Source organism: Pinus tabuliformis, chromosome 5_2 (genome assembly GCF_031772625.1).
Source record: "Pinus tabuliformis cultivar Carrire ecotype Pingquan chromosome 5_2, CPIR1, whole genome shotgun sequence".
NCBI lineage: Eukaryota > Viridiplantae > Streptophyta > Pinopsida > Pinales > Pinaceae > Pinus > Pinus tabuliformis.
In genome coordinates, this window is record NC_142306.1 from 769551965 (window position 1) to 769572093 (window position 20129).

Here is a 20129-nt window from a genome sequence, read left to right on the forward strand (position 1 = left end):
GTTAACTAAAGCTAAGTGTGCTTTATCTTATGTTAATGTGTACATGTGCCACATGCAAGCAATAAGTTAATTGGAGCTAATCTAGGTGCATGTACACCAACACAGCTAGTCTAAGTGCATGTACACCAACAGAGGCTGTCGTGAAGTTGAGCCTGGCATGTGATTTTTGCAAGAGGGCCGAGATATGCGAGCGTAGAGATCTGTCATGATCTATGAGAGTCATTGTTGAACACAGTTCTGCCCTGGTGGTTAGTGCCCTGTTTGAGCGTGTGGATCTGTGAGTATATCTGTGTGTGACTGTCACAGTAAACTGAAGGCTGGAGGCTATTCTTCTTGAAAAAAGGATGGGGATGTTCGTTTTAAAGAGGGTGGGTGGCACGTGGATCCTCTTGGAGCCAGAGGGCGGAGATTAGAGTTCCCAAGTGATCTGAATGTTGTTGATAGAGTTCTCTGCTTCCCCGGTTCATTGTTGAATGTTGTGGTGATATCACTTAAAAATTTATGTGTCGTGTTCGAGTGGCAGAGCGCATCGAAAGAACCCAGAACCTGTTGTGTCATGCGCAGAAAGACCCGGTGAAATCTGAGAAGCCAAATCTAGATCTAGGTTAAAAAGTGTGGGTGAATTCATTGTGTGGTTGGTTCAATTGGAAGAAGCACGTATGCACACTAAGCTGACCACAAAGAGGATATTTATTGCATTACTTGGCTTTGAGATCTGTTGAAGAGCCGCATACCTCAGTTGAAAGGGTTGTCCCAGTTTGAAGAGCCGCATACCTCAGGTGAAAGGGTTGTTCCACTTAGGGCAAGCCGAGGATTTTTCTTTTTTTGGATGTGAACGAATTGGATCAGTGAATCCTCATTCTTTTGAAACCAAAGGAGAAGTTGCACTATGTAATCTTTTTCGTTGCAACGCTTGCATTACCATTCACTTGAAAGTGAATATTTATCCACCGGTGAATATTTATTCACCACTATTATTTCCACGTGCTGCTTGAGTTTAAAGGAATGATTCGCTTTTTAAAGGAAGCCGGGCCAAGCAAAACGTTGGAGGTTATTACTTTTATGGAGTAAAATTGATATTCACCACTGTTATTTCCACGTGCTGCTTGAGTTTAAAGGAATGGTTTGATTTTTAAAGAAAGCCGAGCCAAGCAAAACGTTGGAAGTTATTATTTTTATGGAGTAAAATTGAGTTCTGTTTTTTCATGAAGGATAAATCGTGCATGGGTTAAAGAAGGCCTAAGGAGTTAATTTGGTGAAAATTTGTTGTTTCTTTATTGCTCAAAAAGTATTTTTATCAATTTTTTTTAAGGGTTGGAGAGAGTTTTAAAAAAATTGTTATAAAAAGTATAATGTATTTTTTTTTATGGAAGTATTTCTATGAAGTAAATTAAAATAAAAATGTGTATTTGATTAAAAAATGGTGAAGAGAAGCCAAAGGGAAGAGTGGTGGAACAATTTTTTTTTTTGGTATTCTAGATGTGGTAAAATTTAATATTGTGTAAATCAGAGCTGTGGAAGTGTGGTGAAATAGTGTAAATATGCAGCGGCTTGTGATGTTGAGGAAAGAGTTGATTGGCGAGTTGCCCACATAAATTTGTAGTTGATTGTGGGTAAAGAAATTGTAAAAGTGGAAAGAATTATGTATAGTGTTCATGGGGTGACAAAGGAGAATTAAGAAATTCCAGAGAAAATTGAAGCAACTTAGGTGAAAGGATCAAAGGGAAAACCCATACATGAGGATGAGAATGCAGAACTAGACCACATCAATGAAGAATTTGAAGAAAGTGATGCAATATTGAAACAATTAATTCCTCTTTTTCTATCTTTCTCAGGTAAAAAATTTAAACTTTGAGTAATTAAAATGGAGGGACAACTTGGTTCAGTATATTTATGGGAATTTGTTCAAGAAACTTCTATAAATTCTCAAAATAAGAGTAGAGGTGAAGTAGCATTGCTTCTTATTATATCAGCACTCGAGGATAACATCTTATCTATTATTTTGCATGAATATGGTGAAATACATAATGCAAAAATATTTTGGGATATTTTTGAAATGAAGTACAATATGCACTAGGGTGAGAAAGCTGACAAAGATGAAGGTGAATCTTTGGCAGAGAGAAATGCCACGGAGAACTCTGTAGCAATGGATGAATTGAAGAAATAGGAATTTGTAATTAAATTTGATAATTGATATTTGTGTAATAAAAATGAATTGCAAGTTATAATTAAAAGGGAAAACAAGTTTGTAGATGTCAAGTTTGATTATGATGCAAAGATAAAACTTATTGAAGAATGGATTAAAAAACTTGTTGAACAAATAAACTTAGGACTCAAAGTAATACTAGATGATAAAGAATCTTGAAACTAAACAGAATGAAGAATCAATGATTGAGGTAGCTAACATGGTGGTTGAAACAATATTTAACTCAGCTAAATAAATTCATGGTATCTTAATGCGTTGGAGCCTAGAAGAAATAAGATATTATTATGAACTCATGAGTCAACAATCAAGTAAACAAGAACCTATTGATGATGAAAAGGTACTTATTGAAAAAAGGGCTCGGATGGATTCACATTTGTAATAAGAAGAAATATTGAGAGTTCATGGTCTGCAGTAGGAAGAAGGCTAAACAGCTCGAAAGCCCCAGAGTTTGGAGCAAGAAGTTCAAGAAGAAATTTCATCAATATGTTGAAGCAAAGAAAGTCAAAATGAAATGTGAGTCATATTTGTATGCCTAGATAAGAATTAGACCAACATGTATTGTTATTTATGTTATAACATATCCATTTCTCCATTAAAGGGGGATGTTAGAATAATGTAGAAATGGAAGAGTGTGGAAATGTGATAGGTTTGTTGAGTTTTCTTTTTAGTCATCAGGAAATGATCTAGATCTTTGCCAGTTAGGAGGTGTTGTTCTAGAAGTGACTCTGTTCCAATGTAAATGAGGTGTAGCTGAGCTAGAGTGTGTATCTCCCATGTAGTTATGTTCATCGAGTCTAGTGATCCCATAGTTATATAATGGGACACATTGTGATGTATTTGGAGTGACCAAGTATAATCATGCTTATGCCTGAATTAATAAAGTATTCCCCTGTGAGCTAGAGTGTGTATCTCCCATGTAGTTATGTTCATCGAGTCTAGTGATCCCATAGTTATATAATGGGACACATTGTGATGTATTTGGAGCGACCAAGTATAATCATGCTTATGCCTGAATTAATAAAGTATTCCCCTGTGTTAAACTCTGTGATTTCCATTTAAAGTAACTGATGGAAAATATAATATTTACCAAAGTATCACATATTTTTAAAGATTTTAATTTTAAATGATTTAAAAATATAAAAATGGATACACCTATTTAAAAAATCATGCATGAATATAACAACAATATCTACCAATAATAACATAAAATATACCAAGCAATTGTCCATATTAAAATAATTATTTTTTGCAATGTTAAATATTATAATTGCATTGGTCAATGTTATAACAACCTTTTTTATTAACATTTAATAAAATGAATGATTGATTTTATCAATAATGTCAATCTGTGAGTTTGTTATGTTGTTATGTTGTTGGTACATAAAAGAACAAAGTTGGTACATACAAAAACAACCATTGAACATTTAATGAAATGATTAATTTTACCAATAATTCAGATGTGTGAGTTTTTTATATTGTCGGTAGATACAACAACAACCATTGAAATTTCTAAACTTGATACTTATACTTATTCATGTGTCTCGTAACTTTTGAGAAAATGAGTTTGTTGAAAAAGCTAAAAAGAATTGTTGAGGATTCCACCATAGACTAAAATTATTATTTATATTTTTCAAATTTTAATTTAAGATGTAATTATGGTTGTTATTTAAAGTTTTGATATCACTTTGATGACTAGACAATAAAACCATACATTAAAATTTAATAGATCAATTTGTTACTGTGTAAATAAAATTAAGTAAATTAATTATTGAAAATCAATCATTAAACAAACTCAAAATTATTAATACTTATAATAAATTATTAACTGGATGGTAGGGATTTAAACTCCATAGAATAAGGTAGAATATTATTAGTAGTACTACTTTATAAATCAAATTAAGTAAAATTAATTATTGAAAATAAATCATTAAATAAACTCAAAATTATTAAGAATTATGTTAATAGACGTTCATATTTTCTTAATAGGCTTTTCAAAATTGTAAAAAATTATTAAGTGGATAGTGGGATTTAAACTCCACAGAATAAGGTAGAATATTATTAGTAGTAAGCACAAATAAAAAGTTGATATTTACCTCTAAAATAGCTATATTCTTTTGTTTCCTTTCAATTAAATGGATTAATTAAAGCAAGTGCAACATTAACAAGTGTCATGGTTTTTTTGGGAGATATGATCTTGATAAACCATGGTATTGTAACATAGCCTATTTGCAAATATGGTAAAGTGGGGGTGGATCTCCATGATTAAGAATCTTATTACATGTTTTGTAAATGTATAAAAATAATTGTTATTTAAAATTAGTTTATAATTTATAATTTAATAGCTACATGTTTTTATTTTCTTCAAAATTTAGTAGTTAATTTTTTTTTAATTGTTAATTTTGAATATATAATCTAAAAAAATATTGAGAATTTTCAGACATTAAATTTATTTATACATTTTAAATAAGCAAAATTCAATATCTTCAAAAAAATATTATTCTATAGAATCCCAATAAAAATGGAAAAAAATTCAAAATAATTATACTAATCGCTTATAAAAACTGGTAGAAAACATCACAATTGAATATATGAATATATATATATATATAGATATTTTTCAATTCTAAGATTAATATTAATAAGATATGAATTTAATTGTTTCCGATTGGAGTGAAAGATCGTGATTCTGAATTAACTTTACAACATAAAAGTTGAATATAAAGTTTGTCTCGAAAAAATAAAACCAAATAACCTATTGACTTTAAAAAGAAAAATTATAAAAGCAAATTATCTCTACCTTATTCCATATATTTAGATTTAAATATAGGGCAATGAAACAAAATCTCCAATCTCCAATGTTACTGATTTTGATCTTTAATTAAAATAAATAAGGTGCTTTCATTAATAGAAACTAAATCTTGTGTTTGATTAAATTATGGCTTTAATCTTTAATGGAATATGGTTTTAATCTTAACGCCATTTCCAATCACAGAATCGTCAAAAACGTTGCTCAGAATCTTAAAAACCACTGCTTTTGATTAAACTTTTATTACCGTTGTTTTTAATTAAACTTTAATTCTGATATCAGTAAGCTAAATTAAAGCGTTTTCAATACATAAACAAAATTGTAACAAATTTAATTATTAAAAACCAAATATTAAAAACCCCAATCTTTTGATTAAGCTTTAATTTTTGTTAGAATGACGTCAATCACGACATTACCAATCACGGATTTTTAATCTTAATCATTGCATTTTCAATCACAGAAAGGAACTACTAAAAATCCCAAGCTTTTGATTAAGTTTTGATTTTGAGTCGAATGAGGTCATTTAATACATTTCCAACCACGAAATCTTACAATTGATTTTGATCATTATGAAGTTCTCAATCACAAAAATGAAATCTTATGATTGAGAGAATAATTTCGGCAAAATCACATAAAGAATCTTTTGTCGACGCTTTTCGAACCAACTAGTGTGGTCTTATTTTTTTATCTTATTATTTTGTTGCCTAGATTTGTGTCTGAGAGTGTCGCTACATTTGACACTTCTCTGGTAGGCCCAGTGCAGCATGTGGTGGTGCATGCAGTTCAATCCATATGTGATCAAGGATGGCAGCTTCGGTGTAGGGGAGGAAAGCAAGGTGAAAAGAAGAGAAGAATGAGGTTGATCTTCGATACATGTGTGTAAAATGACTCTCGGGCTTGGGGGATGAACATGGATACAAATAATGTGAAGGGGGATATGAACTCGAGTGATCCATGCAAGCGGGGCTCTATCAAATAACGTGGACACTCACCATGTGTAGCTAGAAGGTGATGGTAAGTGTGGTTGGTATGGTGAACCCTATGGTTAATGTCAGAGATGTGATGGCAGTATATGAAAGGTGACAGAGGAATCCTATCATGTTGAGTGGAGGATGATACCTTAACTATCGATTTCCACCAGGGGAATGAAGTTGATGTGAAGGTGTTGATATCCTATAATTTCAAAAGAAAATACCCCAAGTGAAAAGATCCATCTATCAAAGTATGAAAATTGGAAAGAAGGATGTACCAAAAACACAGGAAGGCGCACCTGATGGGTTCTCTGAATGAGTGAAGCTGACGTTCCTTTTACCTAACTAGCTAAGAATCATGCCACGTGTCGGTGTTGTGCTCCACGATGGTGGGAATGATGCATGGAATCTCAGAGTAATCCCACACAAAAATATCTTTGTATTCTTGGGACAAGAATGTGTATGTGGTTATTTCTTCTAGTGAGCATGCTGCCCCGAGGGAGATCTCTTTGACTTTTCTAGGTTTGTTTGAAATATTCATCTTGATGGTAAGTGAAATATTTGACATGTTCCATTCCTCAAATCGATCAGGCACTGAGATGGGATTTTTGAACCAATTGACCTTTCTTGGTGTGAAGAAATATTTTGATTTGATAGCACAAATATTGTGGGTTGGTGTTCCAGTGGGTACAAATGTTTTTTTCAGGTACAAAAAATAAATGGTAGTGCATGACATCCCAATGAAATTTAGGTTCCATCATGGCTTCTATAATATCTTCATTTGATTGAAAGATATTATCTAGTGTTGACTTGGGTTATGCTAGGTCTTGAGTTTGGGATTCAGACCTAGTTTTGTTGGTCGACAAGAAAGAATATGATCCATTGGTTGTTGTCATAGAACCAAGCGAGGATGACAAAGTGAGTATGGGATGGATCTGCATCATCAGTGGTCTTATCACTAGTGAGGTCAATTTTTCTATCTTAACCAAAAAAATATAAGAAGACGAGACGAATCATGGTCTCTACAGGATGATGAAATGAATTTTATATGGTGTTGCGGGTCGTTAGCATTAGGTGGTGGTATAATTTTAGTTATGGTGGGTTGATTCCGCATGAGAGGAATTTCTTCCATTCTCGTTGGTGTACAAAGGGAAAAAGTAGCTTCCTCAATAGGAATTTAACACTGAATCATAAGTTGCCGAAACGTTTGTAAAATATGACATTTCTTGGTGCTATGAGAGATACTCATACAAATAGTCCACATTGAACTAGAACTAGCTGAATATATAGTGTGGGTGGTGGTACTGATGATAGTATGAGAAGTTGATGCCTAGTTAACATAATGAGATGGGACATCCTTGGGTGGTATCCATCTATGGATCTTAGTATTGGTGTGATGTGAGTTCTTGATGTGGGTTTTCCTAAGTGATTCTCTTGTTGTGAAAAAACGTGGAAGGTACTGACAATTCCTCATATGATGTGATTGAGAGTAGATGTGAAAATAATAATATGTGATTTTCTCTTAATTGGAAAGATGGATTTGTGAATTTGGACCACTAAGTGAAAGATGTCATTAAACTTACCCAATTCATCACATTGATTTACCAAATGGCTGGGTTTATCACATAGGGCACATGTAAGGGGTGATATTTTTTGCGAGACTGAATTAGATCATTTTTTTCCTGATATAGATTGATGATGATGAAGGGAGATGTAATGATGGGGGCCTTCTTGAACTACTGGTGATCGTTTCTCCTGAAACATAGATAAGACATCTAAGTGTCTGCCTTCCCTTGGTGGGGGGATGGGTTTCGCGAACTGAGTATCATAGTCTAGTAAATAATAGTTTTCAACCATGAATCGATGCATGAAACTCAATGATTTGTGAAACATGGGAAGGTGGGGGCACCTTCAGATATGATGGTTTCCTATAGAAATATTACATGTATGCTGCATTCACCTAGGTATTCTTCTTTGAGAAACCTTGGGGACTGGATAGTATTGGATAAATGCCATCAATTCGGGGCATTGGTTAACCAAATTGTTTGGTTCATCACATAAATCACATGGAAACACAGGATGGGGGATTGGTTGTTCAGGTTGCCCCCCTATGCTATGGGTAGGTGTTTGAGAGGGGTAAGAGCATGAAGTTGGTTCTTATCAAATGTAGAAAATGGTTTTGCATCCATCTTCAACTTGGGGTTTGGAAGGTTATAATGATTCATTAACACTGCCTTGAATGAGTGTGCTTAGCGTCTCTCAGTATCAAAGGATTTCAGGGAAATGATGAGTGTAGTTCCCATATTCTGTGCATATAGCTCATGCATGATTATTGCGTGGTACTTTATTACACAATGACATAGCCTTTGCTCCATTTGATGGAGTTGGGGTTTCTAGCATTTTTTAAGCTTGCATAAGAGCTTTTAACTCATCTAGCTTAGGGAATATGTTAGTAGGGTGGCCAACTTCTTCACACAAAGAAAAGGAGGTTCTCGAGTTACGCTGCTTCCTAAGGTGGAGGTACAGGGAGAATATTTGTCGAGGTATTTCCTGGAATTGTTAACATGATCATTGGGACCAGATACCAGACCGGTATTGCGAGAACCTTATTTGGCAACATGAGCATTGCCATGACTTGGTGCAAGACAAAACCAAGTGGAGAGAATAAAAGGGGTGTTTGAGTGATGGTGTGAGGTAGGAAAGTTGAATCAACATGTGCATATCCCATGGTATCTAGAGATGGTTCTTGAGCTTGGGGGCTATTTGATGAGCTCATCATGCACACCGATTCTTCTGTGGTTGGGTAAATTTCCTATATCACTAGAGGATCTCCTATGAATTTCCCTTGGAGTGTTGACGACTTAAATTGGCTATGGTTGAGTTTAGTATAAGTGGTGATCCATTTGTGAGAAGATGAGACAAAAGATAGCACACCATCGAGTGTGGGTAATGTTTTCTTCTCATAATATGTGATTTGATCTATTGTAATTATTTTCCATCATGGGGGGACATGATTACCTTGAACATCGAAGAGGCGAATGCTAACATCTCATACATGTAACTTTGGCCCAACAAGATATTGTACTCCAATTGGGCATCTAGTACATCCATATCCAGTAGAACAAGTTTGTTAGCTGGTTGTACTGACACACTAGGGTATAGCCCTATGGGGGTTGAAGGGTGCCCATCATATTCTCTAAGAATGATGTCAGAAGGCTTGAGTTCTAGGGATCCAAGTTTCTTCCAAACAGATTTGGACATTATACATGTTGATGCCCCATAGTAAAAAATGCAACGATGGATGGTGATATTTTGGATTGAGACTAGAATTTGGAAAGAAATGGTTGATGGTTGTGTGGAGTATCTTTATCCAAGTCGAAGACCATTAGGTGAGAATCAGTTGGGTCGATTGCGCCTAGAGTGGAAAGTAAGGCTTTACATTAGTTTGGGCATGCTTGCAGGACCTCTAATGTTGATATCACTGATGGTGATTGTGTTAAGTCACCCACTATGTTGTAGCTATTAGTAACTTTTTATTTTGTCCTGCATGCCATAAAGGTCCTTTGAACATCTTTGGCATAGGTTCTATAGGAAGTTGAGGAATGGTCAACAACCTTGTAGGTATTTACGTGGTCGATGTGGAAGGGTTATGGGGGTTCTCTCTAGAAGGATGTGGGTGGGATGATTGTTGCTGAGTTTCAACCACTCCCGATGGGGGAAAGGGTCTTGCATTACTACAGTTTGTTAACATCCTTTGCCCCTATTCTCTTGTATCCTTTTTAACTCAGGGAGTTTAGGACAATGATGGGTATAATGACCGTTTTCCCCACAGATAGCACATGAATGATTAGTCTATATACTTGTGATATTGTTTTGCTTTTGTGGGTTGTTGTTGGTTGATCATTGGTTTTGACTTTGGTTAGGGTTGCTTCTTACCGGTGCCCATGGGGGTTGTTTTTCCCCCCTATTTAGGTTCTCCCTTTGTTATTTTTTATTTTTTATTAGCAACATTAGGTGGGTTAGCTGGGTTCAATTTTTCCTCTGATTGTTTCTATTGAGTGAGATAAGGTTGAACTAGATTAACCCTTGTGTTATTTTGCATTAGTGGTTTATTCTTTTGTCATGCAGGGAAAGGAGAATACTGGTTTACATGTCCTTGATTGGTATATGGATTCCGGGAAGAGGTAATTACATCTATATTCCTAGATGAGTATTGGTTTCCCTATGGGTGAAGATATGAACCTCCTTGAGGGGGCTAATATTGGTTAACCCTAATGACCGTATTCTGCATCAGTGTGGGTTGACGGGGTAGTATCATGTATGATGCAATGGTTGTGTGTTTTGTGTAGCATCAAATTCTTGGCCATTGAACAAGTATCCAGGGTACTAGTAAGTATTTTTGAGTTGGTTTTGGGTTACAAACCCAATCAATCCATTAGGGAATTTGATGTGTGTGGTCTCTCTTTATAAGTCAGCAGGCACGATGCATTTGGAAGAAGATTATAGATGTATCTAGACTGGGTGTAGCTAATCTCTAACTATTGATCTTTGCTAATTGTTTCTTCCTAATTATGCGGGGATGAATTTTCCATGTCTTTTGAAATTTTTTGTGTGAGGGATCTCAAAAACAAGTCAAAGGAGGACTTTGTCTTCAAATTGTGATTTACACAAGCTCCAAATTTCCATCCATTCATGTATATGATCCGATATATGGGTATCAGGTGTTCATATGAATTGGGTGAGGAGTTCCAGGCCCAAATCATGACGAGCTGGGAGCTGGAAAAATGTAAGAAGAGTTGTAGCTAGTGATCTGAAGGTTCCATGTGATGCAAAAGGTTGGTCAATGTACAATTTCATTACAGGCCCAGTAAGGGTGCATTGAAATAGTCGTAATGAAATAGTATCATCTGCGATACTATTAGATGAACACCACATGTGAAAAGTCATGAGATGGTTTCCTTGGTCTTCTCCCTATTTCCCTTAGAATTTTGGAATGTCCAAATGGAGCTTGGTGGGCATAGTTGATCAATTCTAGCTATGGGTAATCAGGTCATTGTTTAGCTTAATTAAATACTATAGGTTTAAAGAAGCTAAGAATGGGATCTTCAAGTTATCTTCCATCACGAAATGATTTTGGATATTTATGTGTAAATGGGTCATCTTTGGGGAAGTTTCAACGAAACTACCTTGATGGGTGTCTCGCAAACGGTCTGGAGGAGTGATACGTGGGCTCCCCAAAGGGTTAGCATGTGGGGACCCTTGTGGGGTCGTGAAAGCTTTGCTTTGATGGGGAGGGGTCCCAAGTAAAGTTTCACTGATAAAGGAAGATCCTATACATGGGGGCTTCACTGGGAGAGAAATACCATACCACGTGGGTTCATATTGGGGGATATATATTGAGGTAAAAATGACATAATATATTGAGCATATATTAAGGGGTAAAGGGTTTTTATATTGGAAGGTATAAAAAATGGAGCTCAAATTTAATGAAAAAATATAAAGGGATATAAAAAATGTTAATGAAAAAATGGATACCTATAATATTTAGTGAAAGTAGGGGTTTTTTAAATTGGAAAGGTTTATTGGGTTCGTATTTGTAGGGGGTTAAAAAAATTGATTTTTAGAGGTATTTTCCAATATGTAGTCAAATTAGGGGTATTTTTTAGTATGCCACGAATGCACATGATATGTTATAGGTTCACTGAGTTAATATACCGTGATCCTATAATGATGTTTGTGTGGCATCTTCTACGCATAAATGGTGGGAGGCCAGGCACACCTCCCGGTAATGGGGGGAGGTTTAAAAAATGTCTAGATCAATGGGGAGACATGGGGTCTCCTATGGTGTCAAGTAATGTGTATGTTACTTTGTGTGTTTGAGGGAAGGGGATAAATATCAATGCAAGAAAATCACATACATAAAATAAAGTGAAAATAAAATGGTTACTTTCCTTTTACAATTAACCTATGTGATTAATCAAACAATGAATGGTTTTCATTTGTTGTGTATGATAAAAAGACCTATGAAGACCTAATCGTCCTTTCCACTCAAAGTAAATGGCCCTTGCGAAGAAATATTTTGATGGGTACTCAAGAAACGTCTTGAAAGAATTGGAAAAGCTTTCCAACAGCTAAAGAATCGACCAAGGTAATGAAATGAGGTTTGAGTGCTTCCTGCACCTTCGCCTATAGGGAAAGGATGCCCTAAATTTTGGCCACTAAAGTACCTTCTTCCCACATGATCATTTCAATCTTTAGCTTCTTGGTATTCAATTACTAGTACCAAGCACTAGATGGGTTGGGTAGCCCCAAATACTACTACACACACTAGACCTAAGCTGAACACCCTCTAAATCGAGTCTATGCCATGCTTGGGTATTATTTTCCATGGGATGATTGAATTATTTTAAGCACCCTAAAATAAAACTCTATGTTTTATTGATGTAACATGACCATGGCGACTTATGGGATGCCTACCCCCAATGGCCTAAACCTGAACTATAAATCTTTTGGTGGTCCCTATGGGGAAACTTAGTTGGTTCAAGTTATGGTTGTTTTTAAGGATTCTTTATTCAATTAGGGAGTGATTTTGTAAGAAAAATAAACTAAGTACACGAAGCTCTAGAAACTGGATGCCTTCTAGTACAAGTGTTAAAGAAGCTTAGTGTGTGATGCAAGTGAACATACAAAGTGTGGTAAGATGCAGATATTCGGTGATCCTTTACAATATCCTTCTAATTACACTGAGTTTTGAATATTTCTTACATTAAAAATGAAATATGGTGTGGATAATGGGCCACTTTCTCTTTTCCTTTTTAAACTATGTGAATTTCAACAAGGGAGATGGATCTTCAATTGATTTAAGAAAATTTTCATATGCAAACCCAAGTTCATCTAAGAGATGCAAGGGAACCAAAGATTACTTAATTTTTGTAATAACACTTGCTCCTAGTCCCAAAAATGAAAAAAATGAATGCTTTGGTTAGTAGTAAGATTTTTGGATGATGGGCCACTTACTCCTTTACTAATTAAGCAAGATGAATTGTGAAAGATAGCAAAATTAATTGAAAAAGAAGATGCGTGGAATGTGGCCACTTACGTTTTCCTCTAATTAAGCTATGTGATGATTGTGAACAAAAATAAAATATAATCTAATTACTCTAATAATTTTGATTAGTAAAGAAACTAAGCATTCTAAACTGACTGTAAAAAATTTGCATAGGTGAAAGAGGGAAAAATTTAAGGATGGAAAATTATCTTGAAGTGTAAAGACATTGTCGAATCTCACTAGTCCCTAATATGAAAACTATAAAATGTTTATTCATGTATTTGTAAAATTATTCAAATTTATAATGATTTTATATATACTATTTATATAATGTTAGCGATTTTTAAGGTAAAATAATTTTGTATTGTAAAATTTGGGCGAATCAATTTTATAAAAAATGGAAATTGGAAAACCTTATTTTGGAAAAATCATGAAAAATTAGCCCACCTACACATATTAGCCCCTAAAATTTTCCATGGAACGAAATTCACTAAAGGCTACCAATCACCTGAAAAAAGTGAAAATATAAAGATTTTTTGCTTTCTATAAACTGCATGGGTTTTTTGTGAATAGGTGCATGATCATGCATGTGTATGGTAAAAAGTTAGATGACACGGCTGATTTATGGACAAAAGTGACACGAAGACATGGATTTATGGGCAAAATTTGCATTGCCATGCGTCTGTATGGACAAAAGCTGCATGAACGACAAAAAAGATCGAACAATCAAGCTTCTCAGCCAAAAAAAAGTCCAAGAGGTCCTGCAAACATTCCAGAGAGGTATTGAACGCCTTGTGAGGTGATGATACAGAGAGAGTTTCTTGCAAACACAACCTTTAGATTAAAGAAAAGACGATAGTATGGTCAACATTTATGTGGTAGTGTTTTTTTGGAAATGACATACCAAAAGACACCTCCTTAGTTGTTGGTTGTTCCCTACAAAGGATCACAGACAAAGTTGGTGTTGTTAGTGAACAAACATAGATAAACAAAGCATTGTAAATAGTAAAAACAATGCATATATAAACATAAACTAAAATAAAGAGATAAATAGACAAAGAATGTTCAATGAAGAAAACAAGTCAACAAAATATTGGAAAAAGCTCCCTTTATTGACTGTTGGTAGTAGAAGTTGAATACAATAGATGAATCTTAAACACTTGAAGAGAATTCTTTGAACTATGGTGCTCAAAAATCTTGAGCAAGGAGGTTCTTTTCCTCAATCTCTTTGCAATCTTCTCCTCTCTCTCAAAGAAGTATGAAGACTCTCCAACGTTGGACTCTTCTACTCTCACTAATATGATGGATTGCTTAGAAGTAATATGGCCGAAATTCTAGTACTCGTACTTTCTTTGGCTTCTACGATGGAATGTTGGTTTTCTCTAATAGCGATTTGGCCAACACAACAATGTCTCATATTTTGCTTCTCCCATGGCCTATTAATATAGATTTTTTTTAATCCATCTTCCCTCTCATGGTTAATGAATGATAATGACTTATGAGTAGGAAAAGATGATTCCATTGAGGGTTGAATATCTTCATGGTGGCTCAAATTCAGCTATCCTTGATTGGAAGATGTCATGGAATCATCTTCCAAATGTGGGAAGTGGTCACAAATTCACTAAGTCCACCTTTTCTTCGACCATGTAGCTTTAGAAGGAAAACTCGTACGGTCGCACGACTATCGAAGGAAAAGTCACACGATCATCAATTTTTAATTCAATATACATTGGACCTTAGGAGAAATTAAATCTTTTGAACTTCACAATGTCTTCAGCTAGAAAATCTTCACTTGTGCGTTATGCTAGACAAATTTTAGCGTCTTCTGGATTGTGAAAACATGTGTATGAGTTTATGGTGTTAACAAAAACCTAGCATAATCAAACATTCTTCCATCTCTTCATTAGAAACATAATTAGTGAACCATCATTACAAGTTTTAGTGCATCATTGCAAACATACACAATAAACTATCATAACAACTTTCAATGCATCATTACAAAAGTACACAATAACCTATCATAACAAATTTTATCCGATTATCACAAACGTACACAATAAATTATCATACAAAATTTAAATGCATCATTACAAAAATACACAATAAACTATCATAACAACTTTTATCCTATCATTACAAACATACACAATAACACAACATAACAAAAATATTCAAACACTAAACAAAAGTTTCATTTCATTAACAAAAAGGTAGAAACACTTATTTAGTTCTCTTTCGTTTGTTGGAAATTGAATAAGGGGGAACCACTCTCTGCCCAAGAATACGCTTACCTACATTTCAATGTTTCTTGTAGTTATATACCCTTGACGTTAGGGATATATAGAATTCAAAATCATGGTAGAGAACAGGTTGGCCACTCCCCTTTATATTCAAATAATCATGATTTTACTCTTCAATTTCTTGACTTTAGGCCTAGTAACATAACAAAGTCTGGCCACTATGGGCCCACACAACAGAAAAAGGGATTCATTCACTATTCTAGTAGTCCCTTGGTGCTTCTCTTTTTCTTTCGGTGCCTCATGTTCTTGAATATAACACATTAGTTAGATTTCCTTCGGGAACTTTAACTCATATAGAATGCTTCATTATTCATCTCCTTCACTAACTTAGATAAAATCATAATTCCACACAACTTTATTGTGGCTAACCGTGTTCTTAGTCACCACACTTTTAGATATACACTCATATCCTTGCGTGTGGTTTATTTTCATTCCTAACAATTTTATTTGGTTCTCTTGCACACACTTTCATGTTCTCTTTAATTCATTATACTTTTATTTGTCTTCTCTTTCCCATCTGCACACACTTGTGCCAAATCATTCCCTCTCTACTTGCATGATAAACCAAGGTTCTTCTCTTGGAATATGTGGTCAATTTTCGAAGGCTCCTGATGGGTACATTTCTTGTACCTCTAGAGCTGTATAGTACAATTTCCTAGTTCTTCTCATAACTACTAGCAACTGAGTAGTTCAATTTTTGAATCATGGATTTAGACAATTAATTCAGATAAATAGGAAATTTTCCAAACCCCTTAAAATTTTTCCTTAAACTACCCTCTTAAGCATCAAGATCCATGTTTGTCGTTCTCTTCTTCACTATTTCAAAATATATTAAATATCATGCATATTACATTGAAATTATAATATGTGAAAATGTTCATTATAATCATTCTAGCATTATCAATCTTCGTTACAATTAAAAAACTTGGGGTTTAGAAAGAGGTGTTACGTTAACATCAAATATTAGTGAACACACCAACTTATCCTCAAAATACCCCCAAATTACTTCAGTTATATTCAAAGAACGCAAGCCATACCACACAGTTTTTATGTCCGATTTTTATGATATTTTCTGCGTGAAGCACTTTACTACTCTAAATGATAATAAAAAACGAACTTTTGGACCATTCAAGCATGATTTCCTATATGACAAGCCTCAAGGAGTTGTGTCAACTATTTTAAATATTTTTAAGCTTAGTTTTCCATCTTGGGTAGGTCTATCCTTTGATTTGACAAGGCCTAGTTCCCCTTTTTAGATAGGTTTGTAGGTTATTATCCTTTGTTTTGAAAATTCCTAATTCTCTATCTTTGATAGGTTTGTGGGGGGTATTTTCTCTCATTTAACATGCATAAATTATGTTATAATATTACCCTTTAATCATTTTTCGAACATGTAAAATCATTTTAAAACAAAGGTCAATTACAAATGTATTTATTGCACTGTATTATATAGCTCATTGTAAAGCATATGTGTGATTTCGCTAAATGTGGAATTGACACAAATCTCTTTTAAAATAAAAATAAAATATTCTCTAAATAGAAAAACAACTTAAGTTATAAAAATAATAAAAAATAGTTAATTTTAATTAAAAGTATTATAGAACAACAATAATGCCAACTTCACTATTGTCACTCCATTTGTTGTTGATGTTACAATCCATTGTGGTAAAAATATTTCATTCACTTTGAGCCATATATAAAATATTTAGATGTCCACATTTTATAAAGTAATTAAATGTAAATAAAGTGAGTAAGATGCCAAACTTTATACTTTTCAAAACTATTTCAACATAGAATTTAAATAAACTCTTTGAAGATCTATGTTAACTAATTTAAGTAGATATCTCTTTCTCACGGACATAAATATAATATTCTAATGTTGTATATATTAAAATATTCAATGTGCAAAGAAAAAATTGAAACTTAAGAAAAAATTAAAAATTATCAAGTACTTCCTAATAAGAATAATAACACATATGTGTAATTCATTCAATTCTTAATATAAAATCAATATATGACGTTTAAAAAAAATGATAATAATAAAAAATTTCAATGTGATTCATCAATAAAGTATTTTAATATGTAGAATTCAAAGTTATACTTAAAAGTATATTATAACAAACAAAAAAAGTCATTTTAGCATGAACACTGTAATCCATAAATAAAATATCTCTATACATATATTATGTAAAATATTTTAATGTTAACTAAGTGTATATTATATGGTGTTAGATTAGCATGCCCTTTGAACAAAGATGAGACATACAAATCAAGAAATGGTTCAGTTTTTTTTTAAACTTTTTCTCTTATAATAAAAAATTTTGGTTTTTCATATATATATATATATATATAACAATGGAAGAAAATAAGATGTTATAATTAAAACATTGGAAGTAGTCTTACTATTTTACAGTTTGACCAGTTTATATATATATATATATATATGTGCCAATTTTCCTTAAATTCAATAAAAAAAAATTGGACTTAGATTTAAGCCATATATTTTATATGCCATTCAAAAGTACACCTTAAATAATGAAAAATTAGGTTAAATATATAGAGAGGGAGAGTGTGATTATACACTTATCCATGGAGAGATGAGAGAGATGCATTTTTTTTTAATTTTGCATTCTAACTGAAAGGTTTTGATCCCTCTCTATACATGTTAAATTTGTGCTTGAGATGAATCTTATTAAAAATACAATTTAAAAGTAACTTGAACTTATTAAAAATAGTTCAAAATACACTGTTAATGCATAATTTAAAAGTATAACCCGGGCACAATTTCCAAAAAAAATGAAAATTCTGGCAAAATTTCGATAAAATCTACCAGAATTTTTAAAAAATCTAAATTATAGTCGTCAACGTTCATGTTGTTTGAGTGCTTTATGAGCTTCTAATGATATCGCATCAATTTTCCACCCATTAAAAAAATAATTCAAACATCAACCAGATTAGATTTTTTATTTTATTTTTTTATTTAAAAAAAAAACAAACACGCAATGCCTAAGAAATACTGGCCTCCGTAGACCAGGCCTTCAAGAAAATAAATTAACACCACATCCAATTTGAAAACATAAATAAATTATAAAAATATTCACAAATAATAACAACTAACTTATATTACCTGCAACAAAATCATCATTCATCCCACTGCGTACGGTGATTGACAGAAAAATGAACCAAAATAAGAAGAATCCGTAAAAAAAAATTATGCGGACAATGTTCGCCTTAATCACCGGAACTGGAGGTTGGGAATGTTATGCTAGCACTGCGCCTGCGATTGCAGTTGTTCCCCGGTTTCGATCCCGTCATCTCGCGGAGCATCAGCGAAAACCCTGCACTCCGTGCCTCGGTTCAAGAATATCTTCAGTTACTGGACCCCAGTTTTTGACGATTGCGATCCACTGTTCAAGCACGCCTGTTTTTCGCTTGAGAAACTTTCAGACCTCCCAGGCATATCAATGGCGGTTTCCGACATCGAGGAGATTCCGCTCGTGGACGGCCTTTCGTGCACGAATGTTTTTGCTCCTTGAAAGCTCGTTTCCCCTTCTTCGAGTCCCAAGCGGATGCGGTCGGATTCTCTATTACCTGAAGAAATCAATTCTACGTTAATGGAAATTTGATCGGTATTATTATTACCTACCCACTGTTTCGGCTGAACGCCTGTTCTGCAAACAGGGCAAGTTGAATGCGAATGAAACCACATGTCGATACAATCTACGTGAAAGCTGTGTTTGCAATTGGGCAGAAGCCTGGCTTTCTCGTTCTCCTCGAATTCCGAAAGACAGACTGCGCATAACAGCTCGTCTTTGTAGTCCTGCGCTTTATACGCGAAGAGGGGCAGAGACTCTAAAACGCGCGCGTCTAAACCCACGTTGCAGAGGTTCATGGGATCCTCGCGCGCGAATAAAAATCCGCGGCGGTGAGAGAAATTGGTCCGGCCACGCGAAAACCTTTGCCGGTGTTGTCTGCGGCGGAGTCTGTCGTAGACGCAGATTAATGAGAGGATTAAGAGGATGGTGGAAACAGCGACGAAAGCCGCTCCCACGGTGAGCACTCTGTTCGCAGTAGGCTGGGAATTCGAATTGTCGCCAGGTCCATAATACGGAATGTGATGATAGTAGGTACCCATGGGTGGCAAAGAGTCTATGGGCCGGGGCTGAATCTATCTCAGATTTCCTTAGCAATAAACATAATCCTCGACCACAAATTTCAAACATTTATCGTTAAAATTAATCATAACACATACATTAAAATATGAAGAATAGACGAGACTAATCACAACACATACATTAAAATATGAAGAATAGGTGAGACGTTACATCATGCATTAAAATATCCATTAGAATAGATGAGACATTACGTCATGCATTGAAAATGTCTATACGCTTGAAAGGTTTAAAAATCACAGTACAAATACCAAATTCGTCATCGCTAATATCTAATTTATCTAATATCTAATTTATTTGTAGTAAATGATTGCTCCAAAAGCTATAAAAAGAGGTTGATAGGGTTGTTTAAAAGCTATAAAAAGAGGTTGATAGGGTTGTTTAATGGGACTTGTTGAATTGGGAAATTTATATTTTATTTAAAATAATAATTGTTGTATTAGATTTAGATTATTTATATTTACATATATTTTTTGATATTGATATTATTTGAAAATTATTTATATAGGTTTTTATTTTTATTTTTATTTGATAGTAACACAAAGAAATATTCACATGATTTAAAAAGCAAAAAAAAAAATTAAATATTTTTAATATTCAACCAAAAAATTTAGCCTAGTACTTAT

The 20129-nt window shown here is 34.0% G+C and overlaps 1 protein-coding gene across 1 annotated transcript; it reads right to left on the reverse strand.

The window, feature by feature from the left end:
• Nucleotides 1-18463: 18463 nt before the first annotated feature.
• LOC149161543 (RING-H2 finger protein ATL2-like) lies at nucleotides 18464-19478 on the reverse strand. Its single transcript, XM_089435530.1, has one exon. It carries the CDS (start codon nucleotides 19464-19466, stop codon nucleotides 18705-18707), a length of 762 nt encoding a protein of 253 aa, XP_089291656.1. The 5' UTR covers nucleotides 19467-19478; the 3' UTR covers nucleotides 18464-18704.
• Nucleotides 19479-20129: the final 651 nt, after the last annotated feature.